This window comes from Sardina pilchardus, chromosome 9, assembly GCF_963854185.1.
Source record: "Sardina pilchardus chromosome 9, fSarPil1.1, whole genome shotgun sequence".
Classification (NCBI taxonomy): Eukaryota; Metazoa; Chordata; class Actinopteri; order Clupeiformes; family Clupeidae; genus Sardina; species Sardina pilchardus.
In genome coordinates, this window is record NC_085002.1 from 12,513,784 (window position 1) to 12,526,880 (window position 13,097).

The 13,097-nt window shown below is 45.2% G+C and overlaps 2 protein-coding genes across 5 annotated transcripts in view; one reads left to right on the forward strand and one right to left on the reverse strand.

Moving 5' to 3' along the window:
• Positions 1–7,264, forward strand: part of map3k12 (mitogen-activated protein kinase kinase kinase 12) — a 20,781-nt gene extending 13,517 nt beyond the window's left edge. The window contains exons 8-13 of the mRNA XM_062545069.1: positions 3,434–3,550; positions 3,954–4,091; positions 4,376–5,156; positions 5,715–5,782; positions 6,147–6,459; positions 7,093–7,264. Coding sequence (XP_062401053.1) covers positions 3,434–3,550; positions 3,954–4,091; positions 4,376–5,156; positions 5,715–5,782; positions 6,147–6,459; positions 7,093–7,206 — 1,531 coding nt within the window. The 3' untranslated portion in view covers positions 7,207–7,264. The remainder of the gene's footprint in view (positions 1–3,433; positions 3,551–3,953; positions 4,092–4,375; positions 5,157–5,714; positions 5,783–6,146; positions 6,460–7,092) is intronic.
• Positions 7,265–9,968: 2,704 nt separating this feature from the next.
• The window catches only part of pcbp2 (poly(rC) binding protein 2), a 10,518-nt gene continuing 7,389 nt past the window's right edge, over positions 9,969–13,097 (reverse strand). For all 4 annotated transcript variants that reach the window (XM_062545809.1, XM_062545808.1, XM_062545810.1 and 1 more), the window contains one exon: positions 9,969–11,460. In XM_062545809.1, the coding sequence (XP_062401793.1) occupies positions 11,424–11,460 (37 nt within the window). In that variant the 3' untranslated portion in view covers positions 9,969–11,423. The remainder of the gene's footprint in view (positions 11,461–13,097) is intronic.

Genomic DNA, 13,097 nt, shown 5'->3' on the forward strand with positions numbered 1-13,097 from the left:
CTCTGCCTGGTGTTAGCATGATGCCATCATTGGACTTTTTCTCTCCTCTTGATGAGGAAGCGGTCTCTCAACTGCTTCAGCGAAGCCGTCCAACAACATGCCCTTTGGATCCTGTCCCGTCTACGCTCCTGCAGTCTATAGCACCCGCTATTATACCGGCAGTCACACATGTATTTAATACTTCACTCAGTTCTGGAATAGTTCCTTCTTCTTTTAAACAGGCAAGAATTACGCCTTTGCTGAAGAAAAGTACACTTAATTCAACTGATGTGAAGAACTACAGACCTGTCTCCCTTCTTCCTTTCTTGTCAAAGGTTTTGGAGAAAGTGGTCTTCAAGCAAATGTGTGACTTCCTCTATCAGAATAACCTACTAGACCCTATGCAGTCTGGTTTCAAGAGTGGTCATTCTACTGAAACTGCTCTTCTATCTGTGACTGAAGCATTGAGAGTAGCTAAGTCCTCTGCTCAGTCATCAGTGTTAATTCTGTTAGATTTATCTGCAGCCTTTGATACGGTTAACCATGACATTCTCCTTTCTACACTATATGAACTGGGAATTTCTGGGAAAGCTCTTGACTGGTTCAAGTCTTACCTTAAAGGGCGTTCTTTTAGCGTGTCTTGGCAGGGACAGATATCAAAGTCTCATGACCTCACTACAGGAGTCCCCCAAGGATCAGTATTAGGGCCCCTCCTTTTCTCTATTTACACCACTTCTTTAGGTGGGATTATTCGCTCTCATGGATTTGAATATCATTGCTATGCGGACGACACTCAACTTTTCCTATCCTTCCCACCTGAGGACTCTAGTGTTTCCCATCGAATCTCTGCATGCCTGAAGGACATTTCAATCTGGATGAAGGATCAGCACCTTCAGCTTAATCTTTCCAAAACTGAGCTCTTGGTGTTTCCAGCAAAAACAGCTATTCCCCAACAGATCAATATCCAGCTTGATTCATCCTCACTGACTCCAACCGGATCGGCACGTAACTTGGGTGTCATAATTGATGACCAACTTACTTTCTCTGAGCATGTTGCCTCAATTGCAAAGTCATGTCGGTATACCCTGTACAACATTAGGAAGATCAGACCTTATCTGACACAAGATTCCACTCAGCTTCTTGTACAGGCAATGGTTATCTCCAAGCTGGACTACTGTAATTCTCTGTTAGCTGGCCTACCTGCTTGTGTATTAAGACCACTACAGTTGATTCAGAATGCTGCAGCACGACTGGTCTTCAATCAGCCAAAAAGGACACATGTAACCCCTCTCCTAGTTACTCTCCACTGGCTCCCTATAGTAGCCAGAATTAAATTTAAATCCCTCACTCTGGCCTATAGGACACTGACTGGATCTGCTCCCAGCTACTTCAGTTCTTTAATCACGATGTACATTCCCAACCGCCCATTGCGATCTTCTGAGGAGCGTCTGTTATGTCGACCAACCATACATGCTAGGTCAAATTGTAGATCCTATTCTTCAGTGGTTCCGTGTTGGTGGAATGAGTTGCCCAGTGCTCTCCGTTCCAGCAACAGCTTTGGATCTTTTAAGAGGGGTCTTAAGGCATATTTATTTAATATGCACTTAGTCCTTTGAGTTTGTGATGTGTTATGGTTTGTATAATAGTATTGTTTTGTTATAATTTGTCTATTGATAGAATTTGAAATTTATTTTGCTATTGTCCTTAAATTTAGCAATACCATGCTTTAGTTATTATTATTATATATAATTAACTGAGTGACTTATTTGATTGCTATTCTCATTTCACTGTTTTATTTCTCATTAGGTTAGTGCTTAAAATTATTGTTTTACTGATAATATTACTATTCTCCCTAGTTTGTAATTGTTCACTGTTAATTTGATTTGTATTGTTATTTGTTTGTATGTCGCTTTGGACAAAGGCGTCTGCTAAATAACCATAGCCATAGCCATAGCCATAGCCATAGCCATAGCCATCAAACAATATCCTCACAGGGAAAATCTATCATCTTGTGTTTCATATCCACCCATGACCTGAACCCCACCTCAATGTCTCCGCATGCCTCTTCCATGGCTTGCAGAGGCATGCAGGCATGTGGTTGGTGGTCATATACTTTGCATAGGCACATTGAAAAGAATTCTGCAATAGTTTTTAGAAATGGGGAGTAAAGGGGCAAGTACAAAACTGTAAATGGGTACTTTATTTAAAAGCACACAATTGAAAAGGTACACAATGGCTCATCTGAAGTATATTTGTACTGCTAAGTCTCTGAGTGATTGGTGGTCAGTTTTCTCTGTAAGTGTTTTCAGGTATGTGTGTGAGTATTACCAATTACCAGATATGCATTTTGAATAGAAGTGCTTTCCCAATGAACACAAGACATTCAATTTTGAACCAAGATTTTAATAGGGTTAAATTTTGGCTTAATCATTAATTTTTACTCTGTAAGCAATGGGCAAAAACTGTAATTATACCAAATAGATGGTCTTAAAGTCTACATTTTCCTCATGAATTGTGTGATCTAAACTTAAGTTCACCTTTAGTTCGCTGATCACAGCGTGGGTCTGTTTGTGTAGCTTTATTGGGCATGGGTTAGATTGGATGTGTTGCTGTAACCATGGTGACAGTGCCAGAAGCATAACTGCGTGGCAGCAATAACTGGTTAGAAGCAGCTGATTAGATGCCATGCAAGACCACTATAAACCTCTCACACATCGCATAGCGTGTGGTTTCACTCTGTCTATCTGTCATGTCAAGTAATTGTCAAAAAAGTCTGCCTGAATTCATCCGAAAGAGAAAGACTAGTCCATGGAAACTGTGACTACACAATTAAAAAATGTCTTCGTCAGGGATTGGGCATTCAATCTAACTTAACTGTAGCTGAACTGTAACTGAATATTTTTTATATATTAAAAAGTAACTCTCACATCCTTGACATTTATAATAAGTTAGAAGGTTTTTCTGTTAAATCAAATGAAATCTAAGGCTTGAAAAATGAGCTTGCAATGAATTGTGTGTCTCTCCAAAAAAGACGTAGGGAATGGGATATTGACATGACAGGCTGAAATACAAGCTTGCATGCTCACATGCTGAGGCTAAGCACTAGCGCTGTAGCGTGATAGCGTCACAAATAACATCGGAATAGTATCACATAACACTCCACAGTGAGTGAGTGTGTGTGTGTGTGTGTGTGTGTGTGTGTGTGCGTGTGCGTGTGTGCACCCAAGGGTATCTCATATCGTTGTGCCAGAGTGAAATCTACATAGAATTGCAGCAATCCATCCCTCACCCTCCACCCCCTCCCATGACAACTGGTAAATAAATCAATCCACTTTAGTGCTGCACAACTAAACGTAAACTGGTTCTTACGTTACATCTCTCTCTCTCTCTCTCTCTCTCTCTCTCTCCTCTCTCTTCCTTGGTTTCCCTTCTTCTTTCTTCTCCGTTTCAAAAGGCATGCCCTGGACATCCGTGAGCACTACGAGCGGAAGCTGGAGCGCGCCAACAACCTGTACATGGAGCTGAGCGCCGTCATGCTGCAGCTGGAACTCAAAGAGAAGGAACTCCTCAGGTAAGAGCCAGACAAACACACACACACACACACACAAACACACACACATACACACACACACATAGAGACAGAACAACTGACAGGAGGGGAAGACCGGAGAGAGAAATCAAAGAGAGGAGTGGAAAGAGAGGAGAGAGAAGGGGAGGAAAACAGAAAACGACAAGGCTGCGTATGAATATTTCATCTGTAAGCTGAGCCCAGAGGATCAATGAGAGAACTTTCTCAGGCATGAAAAGAGAGAAAGCAGTAGGGGAGTAGAGAGAGGGAGGGGTGGAGGGGTGGAGGGGTGGAGATGCTGGGGAGTCGGAGGAGGAAAATGTTTCATAATGTTTTTGTTAAAGTCTTCTTCTCTCTCTGTGTGTGTGTGTGTGTGTGTGTGTGTGTGTGTGTGTGTGTGTGGCAGGAGGGAGCAGTCGTTGGATAAGAAGTACCCGGGTCTCTTCAAGCACCACAGCAGCAGACAGAGCGGCTCCTCCAACTCCATGGAGAAGCTCATTAAGAAGCGCAACGTGCCTCAGAAGCTCCCCTCCCACAGCAAGAGGTGAGCAAGGGGAGCGATCTCTAAATGAGAATGATCTTAAAACAAGGCCTGGGACCATAAAATATATGATTCTGGATTACGTTCACGGTTAACTGTTACTGTTTTATGTACAGTTTAATGTTTTATGCACTGTTTACTGTTATTAAAGTTAGGAGAGAGAAGCCGCTCGCTCTGATAGCTTTTAGATATTTGTTAAAGGCCGAAGTTTGGGCAAACAGCTTGTATCAAGGCTTTTTTGTTTACTGTTTTTGGCTGTTTTTCAAATGTGTGGTTCCGTTCTGTAGGCCAGACCTGCTGAAGTCCGAGGTGATCCTGCCCAAGCTGGACTCGTCCATGACGCAGGTGACCATCCCCTCCTGCCCCAACAAAGGCTCCACCTCGCCCGGCCGCTCCCGCCGCGGGAAGCCCCGCTACCGGAAGGCGGGCAAGGGCAGCAGCGGGGACCTGGCGGGCCTGAAGGCCACGCTGTCCACGTCCCTCCGCGACACCTTCAACACGGCCTCCACCGGCGGCGGCGGAGGTGGTGGTGGTGGTGGAGGTGGAGGTGGTGGCAACAACACCAGCTCCCCGATCAGCAGCAAGCAGCACCTGGACCCCAGCGCGGCCCTGCGCGGCCTCCAGCACGACCTGCTGCTGAAGAAGATGTCCTCGTCCAGCCCCGACCTCATCTCCACCACGCTGGAGGCCGAGGGCAGGGGGCGAGGGCGCGAGGAGGCCGGCGACGGCCGGGCGCTGCCCGAGCTGGACCAGGGCGGCATGGGCGCCTTGGGCGGGCTGGGCGGCGACGGCGCCGACCCCGGCGTGGGCACGGACGACCTGACGGAGACGCCGCCGCGGAGCGACACGCCCAGCGAGGACGCCAACTCCATCCCGTTCTCCAGCAGCCCCGACTCGCCGTGCGGGAGGGGCGCGGCGGCCGGGCGCGGCTCGGGCCTGGGCTCGCCGCGGCTACAGGACGGCGAGGACAAGGAGGAGGCCGCGGGCATGATCCGCTCGCCCCGCGGGGGCACCTCACACCTCACCCCGGCCGCCATACTGTACAGGGCCGCCGTCACACGCAAGCAGGTGGGCATGCTGGATGAGCTCATCTGTCTGTGTGGGTGTGTGTGGTGAAGTAATCCGTGTGTGTGTGTGTGTGTGTGTGTTGAAGTAATCCATGTGTGTCTCTGTGTCTCTCTCTGTGTGTGTGTGTGTGTGTGTGTTTGTGTGCGTGCGTGCGTGCGTGCGTGCGTGTTGAGGTAGTCTGTGTATTTGCGTGTGTGTTTGTGTGTGTGTGTGTGTGAGAGAGAGAGAGAGAGAGAGAGAGAGAGAGAGAGAGAGACAGGGAGAAATTGGCCAGGCTGAGCTTACATCCTCTGACATTGCCGAGTTTATTTGCGGTGATGACTCACTGCCTCTAAAAGAGGTTAACAAAACAACAACTGTGCTCCTCTGCGGGCCTCGCCAGCCTCACGAGTTTGGAGAAGTGGAAGAGTCACCCGAGCTTCGTCTTTCAGGCTCCGAGGCACAACGTGTTCTTTTGGCTCGGCCCAAAAAGCTTGCCTGCGTGCTCAGTAAAAAACTCTCCTTTCTCTCTCTCTCCCTCTTTTCTCTCTGTCTTTCTCTCTGTCCTGCCTTTCACAGAGACGAGGAGTGTCCTCAGAAGAGGAGGAGGGGGAGGTAGATAGCGAAGTGGAGTTGCCAAGGAGACGGTAAGCATCACTGATAAGGGCCGCCCTCACTCAAGTCGTTATTACGGCTGCTGCATGTAATGTGACCATTATTACAGGAAGCTCATAGTACACACCCACACACACACACGCACACACGCACACACACACAGACACACAGACACACAGACACACACACACATTAGAGATGTGTGACTCACACGAGTCTTGACCCAAAAACCTCACCTCTCTGTCGTCATATGAATGACATCTTTAAAGATAATTTATGTCAAATGTGCGTTAATAATCATAGTTGGAATAGCAGGGTAATGAATGCTTGTCAGCAGGCCTCTCATCACTCCCCCCCCCCACCCCCCTTGTGTCCATTTTTCTCTGTTCAAATAAGGCGGCCGGTGAGCATGACAAAGTGTCAGTCCGTGTCGACCTTCAGCTCGGAGAACCTGTCCGTGTCGGACGGCGAGGAGGGCAACACCAGCGACCACTCGCACAGCGGCACGCCCGACGTGGTCAGCACCAACACGGACGAGAGGCTGGACGACAAGAGCGACGACCTGCTCTCCCAGGGGTCCGAGATCCCCGCCGACCCGGCCGACCCCTCCGACCCCGCCGACGCCGTGGACCCTGGCCAGGGCTCGGACGGGCTGTCCGAGAAGGAGGCGGCCCTCAGGCACGTCCGGACGCAGCTCAACTGCTACGAGGTACGTCACAGGACTGCAGGCAAAAACCATGGCAACCAACCAGCCAACGCATAGCGATGGTGCTGACCAGTTCTGTACAATACTTCAGCAAATACAGCAGGGGCGTTCGGTACTCGGTAACAACACATTACTGTAATGTCACACTAGATGGAATGCAGGCTGCAAAACGTCTTGATGTAAAAGAAATGTTTATGACCGTAACATTCAGAACAGAGGAATGAGATGAGTTTAATATGACCAAAGGCTAAAGATAACGCTGATGATGATCAGACAGTATCAGTGTGTATCGGCAGTATCACATTTATACACAAGACCTGTCAATATTTCCAGGAGTCAATCCCCTTTGGTAGTTAAAAAAAATATTTCCTCCATTTTAAAACAAATATTCCAACTCGGTTTTAGTAGTATCAGTCTTTACAAAACAAAAGAAAGCACTCCTTGTGAGCCCTACCCTCAACCTGAGCCCTGTCCTCAAAAGATAAGGCTGATGATGATCAGACAGTATCAGTGTGTATCGCAAGACACCGTAATGTCTGTATACAAACTGAGACGTCTATGGAGAGACCTTGAGAGGTGTCGTTAACTGTTCTGTTCTGTTCTGTTCTGTTCTGTTCCGTGCGTGTCCCTCTGCAGAACCAGGCTCTCTATGACGACTCGGACTGTGACAGCGCTGAGCTGGACCACTCGGGCAGCGCCGAGCCCAGCGGCAGCAGAGTGCCCAGCACCTGGGAGGAGCCGCAGGCCTGAGGCGCCCTGGACACGACGCAGGACGGGGGGATGGAGATGGACACGCTCCTGCAAAGCCCCAGACCTCCTCGCAACACACACACACACACATGCATACATGCACGTACACACACACACACACATATATGCATATATGCATACATGCACGCACACACACACACACACACACACACACACACACACACACAGGGGGGAGAGATGGGTATGCTTCTGCAAAGATCCAGATCTACTCGCCACATACACACAGACACACACACAGGATGGGGAGTGACTGACACATTTCTGTAAAGGCACAGACCTCCTCACCACACACACACACACACACACACACACACACACACGCACACACACACACACACACACTAACACACACTCAAACACACACACACACACACACACACACACACACACACACACACACACACACACACACACATACACACACACTTACACACACACACACACACACACACACACACACACACACACACACACACACACACACACACACACACACATACACACACACTTACACACACTCATACACACACACACACTTACAGACATATCCCAGCTGTGCAAAAACACTTTGCCCCCACCCACCTCAACTCTCCCTGTGTTATCTTACCTCCTTGCTCCGAGAGACTCTGGGAATTCACTTCGGGAGAAAAGATCATTTAGAGGGTCTCCGTCTTCACAACTCTCCCTCCTTGTTTTCCCCATTGTTTTCAAAACTTCCCATACTTCAGGTTATACCTCATCTTTCCGTTCTCAGTCACACACACACGTTGTTAAAGAGCTCTTTAACTGACTTGTACATATTTATTCTCAAGTGGTCGTCTGTGCCCATGATTCCATTGGTCTAGCTTTGATTATTATTATTTTATTTTTTTTTGTTCCTTTTTTTAAAATCCGTTACTTGCCAGTGACTTATTTTTAAGTTTTGCACTTAATTTAAGAGAGATGTGATAGTAACCAAGATCAAATGTTTAGCTTGAATTAATCAAATCATGTTTACATTTTTTACTTTTATTTATTTTTGTGTCTTTTCTTGTTTACTTATTTTGTATCAGGGACTGCGTTGTCATCGTTTTTTCTACATTTGGCATGTTAAGTTATTGACCATGTAAATATTTTACCTCTTGTCATTGTACAAAGTACACATTTTAAAGAGTTATAAGCTGATACTGTAAAATATGGTGCTGACATTTTCACCAAGTTTGAGGGGAGGGGAGGGGGAGGGGGCTGTCATTGTGTTGGACACCTCTGTCGTTAACAAGATTGTGAAATGAACAACCAGGAATAAGCAATATTTCAGCTCCAAATCATTCCTCATCAGAGAACAAACTAAGTCGGCCCTTCTGGCTGCACAAATGCATTAATGACTTGATGGATGATTCATCCGACATTGTAGTGTTAATTATGATGAAAAAAGAATTGACATGCAACTGCATTACCACCATCATTTTGCGTGTAAAAAAAAAAACCTCACCACTAGCATCTGAGAGTGTACAGATCATTTAAAAAAAGCATGCTTGTACTATAGTATGTGTACTCCAGACTGTATTCTAAGTTGATTCCAAAAGCACTTAAGGCCACACGTGGGCAAACCACTCATGATTGCAGTAGGTAGACGTGTCAGTGCAGATCGGTGTAACACTCCACTCCCCAAGGATCAGAGGCGGCGTGAAGCAGGGGGGTTTGGGTGGGCTCGAAGACTTGGCCCAGTCAGTGGTGCCATGCTGAATGTTTTTATGCAGTGGGGGGAGTGAATAGGATGATGCTTGAAGGACCACCTGGTCAGGTGGTGTTGGAAAGCTGACCACCTCACCTCCACATCTCCAGTTCTATATCTGGTGCTATTGGAGTCGTGTTCGACTCCAGTGTACGGCCCAGCGTTGCCGAGTAACCTCCGCATCCTTACGACGTTCCACCACTCACTCTGCAAGTACTGTTCTCTTCTCTGAGCTAGAAAAGGCAGCTTTCTGTGTCCGTTTAAAGTTACTTGACTTATCGGTGTTCATTTTTAAGGATACAACATAGAGGGTTAAAAGATTAACCATCACGTGTACATTACCAACTCACGAAATTATTGTTCCCTTTAATGTAAGGGGTGTAAAACTGAATGAAAACTTAGTGTATGTCAGATATTATCCACTAAAGGTCTTGTTGCCAGTACAGCAATAGAATACTGCCCCCTGGTGACTGGAGGTTTAAAAGGCACGTATATGTTTAGTACTACAGAAAACAAAAAATTGAAAAGAACAAAATTAAAATGTTTGGTTTTATACGACATTACGTATTGTAGCTGTGTACAATAGATATATTTAAAAAAAAATGAAATTAAGATTAATTAAAAATCACTCTGTTTAAGATGGTGTTTTGTGTCTGTATACACCCACATCTACACCCATACATGCACTCAAGGGTTTAGGTAGTGAGGGGTTACACTTGAACTTGAGCAGGTGGCAGTCATTTATAGAACATAACACATCTTCATGTTAAGAAAACTGCTTTTAGAAGTCCCCTGAATATAGTTGACCAAAGGGTGCATATATTTCATATATATTTCCTTTACATTTCATATACCACATATTCCAAGTACCATACTAGCACAGAGCTTCTGTTCAGCTTTTACAATACAGCAGTTTGTCAGTCATTAGTTAGTCAACTAATTCATCTGAGACATGCACAGTATAGTAGTATAGTAACAGACAATGCAATGGGAGAGATTAGTATTAATAAAGAGATCTCAAAAACAATTTTGTAGTTTAAGCATTTCACATCTGTTTAATTGTCTTCCAACAATTTTGTGGCACCCAGGTCTACAGTTTTTTTGAGAATGTGCACAAAGTAGTAAATTCTTTCCTGCAAATAATAAAAATAAAATTTCGACTCGAGCAAACAAAGCAAAGAGCAGGAAAAGTAGTGTTAACTCATACCTTTACTGTACTTCATCTAAATTCAGCTTAGCAATCCTGTTCTTTAGCCGTATCACATTTATACACAAGACCTGTCAATATTTCCAGGAGTCAATCCCCTTTGGTAGTTAAAAAAAATATTTCCTCCATTTTAAAACAAATATTCCAACTCGGTTTTAGTAGTATCAGTCTTTACAAAACAAAAGAAAGGAAAGCACTGCTTCTGAGCCCTACCCTCAACCTGCCTCCCCTCCTCCCCCCAAATCCCAGAGCACAAAGCTTCCTCCGAAATCAGAAACAAGTGCAAAAGGGTAGGTGGAAAAATAGGAATGAGACAGAAAAAAAAAGTATATTTTCTTTTAAAGGTGACAAAGAGTACACAGTTTAAATGATATGTATGAGTGCCGTAGCCACTGGTGGGTTATGATCATTCGCTATACCCCAAACAAACAACAAAAGTCCCAGCAGCAGTACAGGGCCAGACTTCTATAAATAAATAGGGCCCTCTAAATATGGTGGATAAAATATATCCCCCTGAATTCGAGCATTTTTAGTTTATCATGATGCAAGTGTGTATGTGAGTGTGTGTGTGTGTATGTGTGTGTGTATAATGCCAAATCAGGACAGGTGCGGGTTAGGGGAACAGTGGTGGTTGGGAGGGTAGGATGGGGGAGAAAAAAGGGTTTAGAGAAAGGAAAACAAAAAAACAAAACAAAAAAAACAAGAAAAAAAAATCTGGAAAACAGAACAGGCAGAAAATAAAAACAATCAATCTATACATATTTTTGAGATTTTTTTTTATTTTTCCTTTTTTTGCCTCTTTTTTACGTTTTGAAGAAAAAAAATCCGACTTTACAGAAACTAAACCTATGCCTATTCAGATTTTTCCACCTCTATACTCTTATGATGGCAAACAAAGACAGGAGGAGCGAGTTTCTCCTCTCGATCCTTTCATTAAAAGAAAAAGGGGGAAAATACTCTAATAATAATAATAATAATAATAATAATAATAATAATAACAATAATAAATCATTAAAACTTTCTCCACTGGACCCGAGGGGATTTTAAAAACCAAATTTGAGTGGAAAAAATTATTAATAACAGAAACAAAAAAATATTTATAAATAAAAAGCATGTCGAATGAGTGGGCATGACTGGAACAGAAGGGGAGAGTGAGACGGGAATTCTGGGAAATACTGAAGGGTCGCATTTGACCTCTGTTTTTCTAAGATGCTGATGATGGTGGTGGTAAAAAGAAGTGGGGTGAGTGCGGAGATGCAGTGTCAAAAAACAAAATCAGTTGGTCGCCAGTCCTGTAGCCTCAGAGGAAAGCCTGGAGTGAGGAGACATTGGAAGGAGAACAAAATAAGCCATTGTATGCTTCAGAATACGTAAATAACAAACAAAAAATAATAAACAAGGAGAGATAACACTAACACACACACAGGCTAGCCCTGATCATGACTGCTCCCTGGAAAGACCAAAACACACCCCTAGACCATCTTGCATGCAGCAGGTTCACTTCCAGTGTAAATGCTAAGAATTTGAACGCTCAACTGGAAACAATCGTCAAAAGTCATTCAACCCCCCCCCCCCCCCCCCCCCCATGTCCATTTGTGCAAAATGAGCATCTTATCCAGCCAAACCAAAGAAAAAAGGTAAATTCTTAGAGAGGTTGGAGGATGAGAGATGGGTGATCTGGGAAATTAAACTCTTAGGGGCTAACATCTCAGAGGGAGACCAGTGGGGGGGGGATCAACTGCACTATTGTATCGGTGGGCCAGCCAAGAAAGAATGAAACAGGGAAACTGGTGTGCATTGCTGTCAAATGAGCACACTGTTGCCGTCACAGAAAACTGAAAGGAAGGTTGGAGCATTTACGCCACAAAAAAACACATGGCTTGGCCTATAAGCAGCTCTATACAAAATCCACATCCACTGCTCTTTAGGAGTATAGGGGTTGTCTCTGAAGCACACACACAGTTTAGGGCTACCTGAGCTCACAGCCAAAAGAGACAACCCAAGAGCTGAAGTTGGAAATTATCAGGAGAAAAAAGTGAGTTAATAAAATTCCTTACAAAGACCATGGACTCAAATGTCCTATACTCTCACAGGAGACAAGAGTAATACAGATAGCGAGAGTTAAGGGCCGTTCACACCAAGAACGATAACGATAACTATAACCATAACGATAAAAGCGTACACACTGGCCAACGATAAGAAAATTCTCTCATGTTAATGAATGTGATGGCTAGAATATTATGGGTTCTGATTGGCTGTTAGCTTTTTATCGTTCTCAAAATCGCTCTGAAAGTGATAAACAACGATATAGTTCTTCATGTCGTTATCGTTATAGTTTATGTGTGAACGTTGTCATTTATATTAACGAGAGCGATGTTTGTTTATAGTTATCGTTCTTGGTGTGAACGGGCCTTTAAAGAGAGAAATGACAATAGATCAACAATCCAAATACAGAGATATCAAAGCTTAAAACTGAAGGCCAGGTCTCAACATCAACACATTTTCCTTCTTGCTATTTTTTTTTACACCAGGTGAGAAGAGTAAAAGCATTAACGGGCACGGCCAAGCCTACAGCAGTGCAGGTGTTGATCAAGCCTGTGCTGGGGGTTGGTGGGGGTGGGAGGGGCCCTAATAGGGGGACAGCCGTCGCTTCTTGGATTTGGAGCCCAGCTCGGAAGCCATCTTGGGCTCGGGGGTGGCGGAAGTGGAGGTGGAAACGGGGCTAGCCGAGGCCGATCCGCTGACAACATGCAGGGCCAAGAGGGGGAGGGGCTTGAGGCTGAGCAGACTGGAGACACAGGCAGTGGCGGGGGAGGAGGAAGAGGAGGAGCCGGGGAACTGGGAGGGGGAAGAGGAAGAGGTACGGGACGAGGAGGTGGAGGTGGGGCCGGGGGCCAGGCGCCAACAAGGAGGACAGAGAGATGGAGGTCGAGAGGGGGCACCACACAG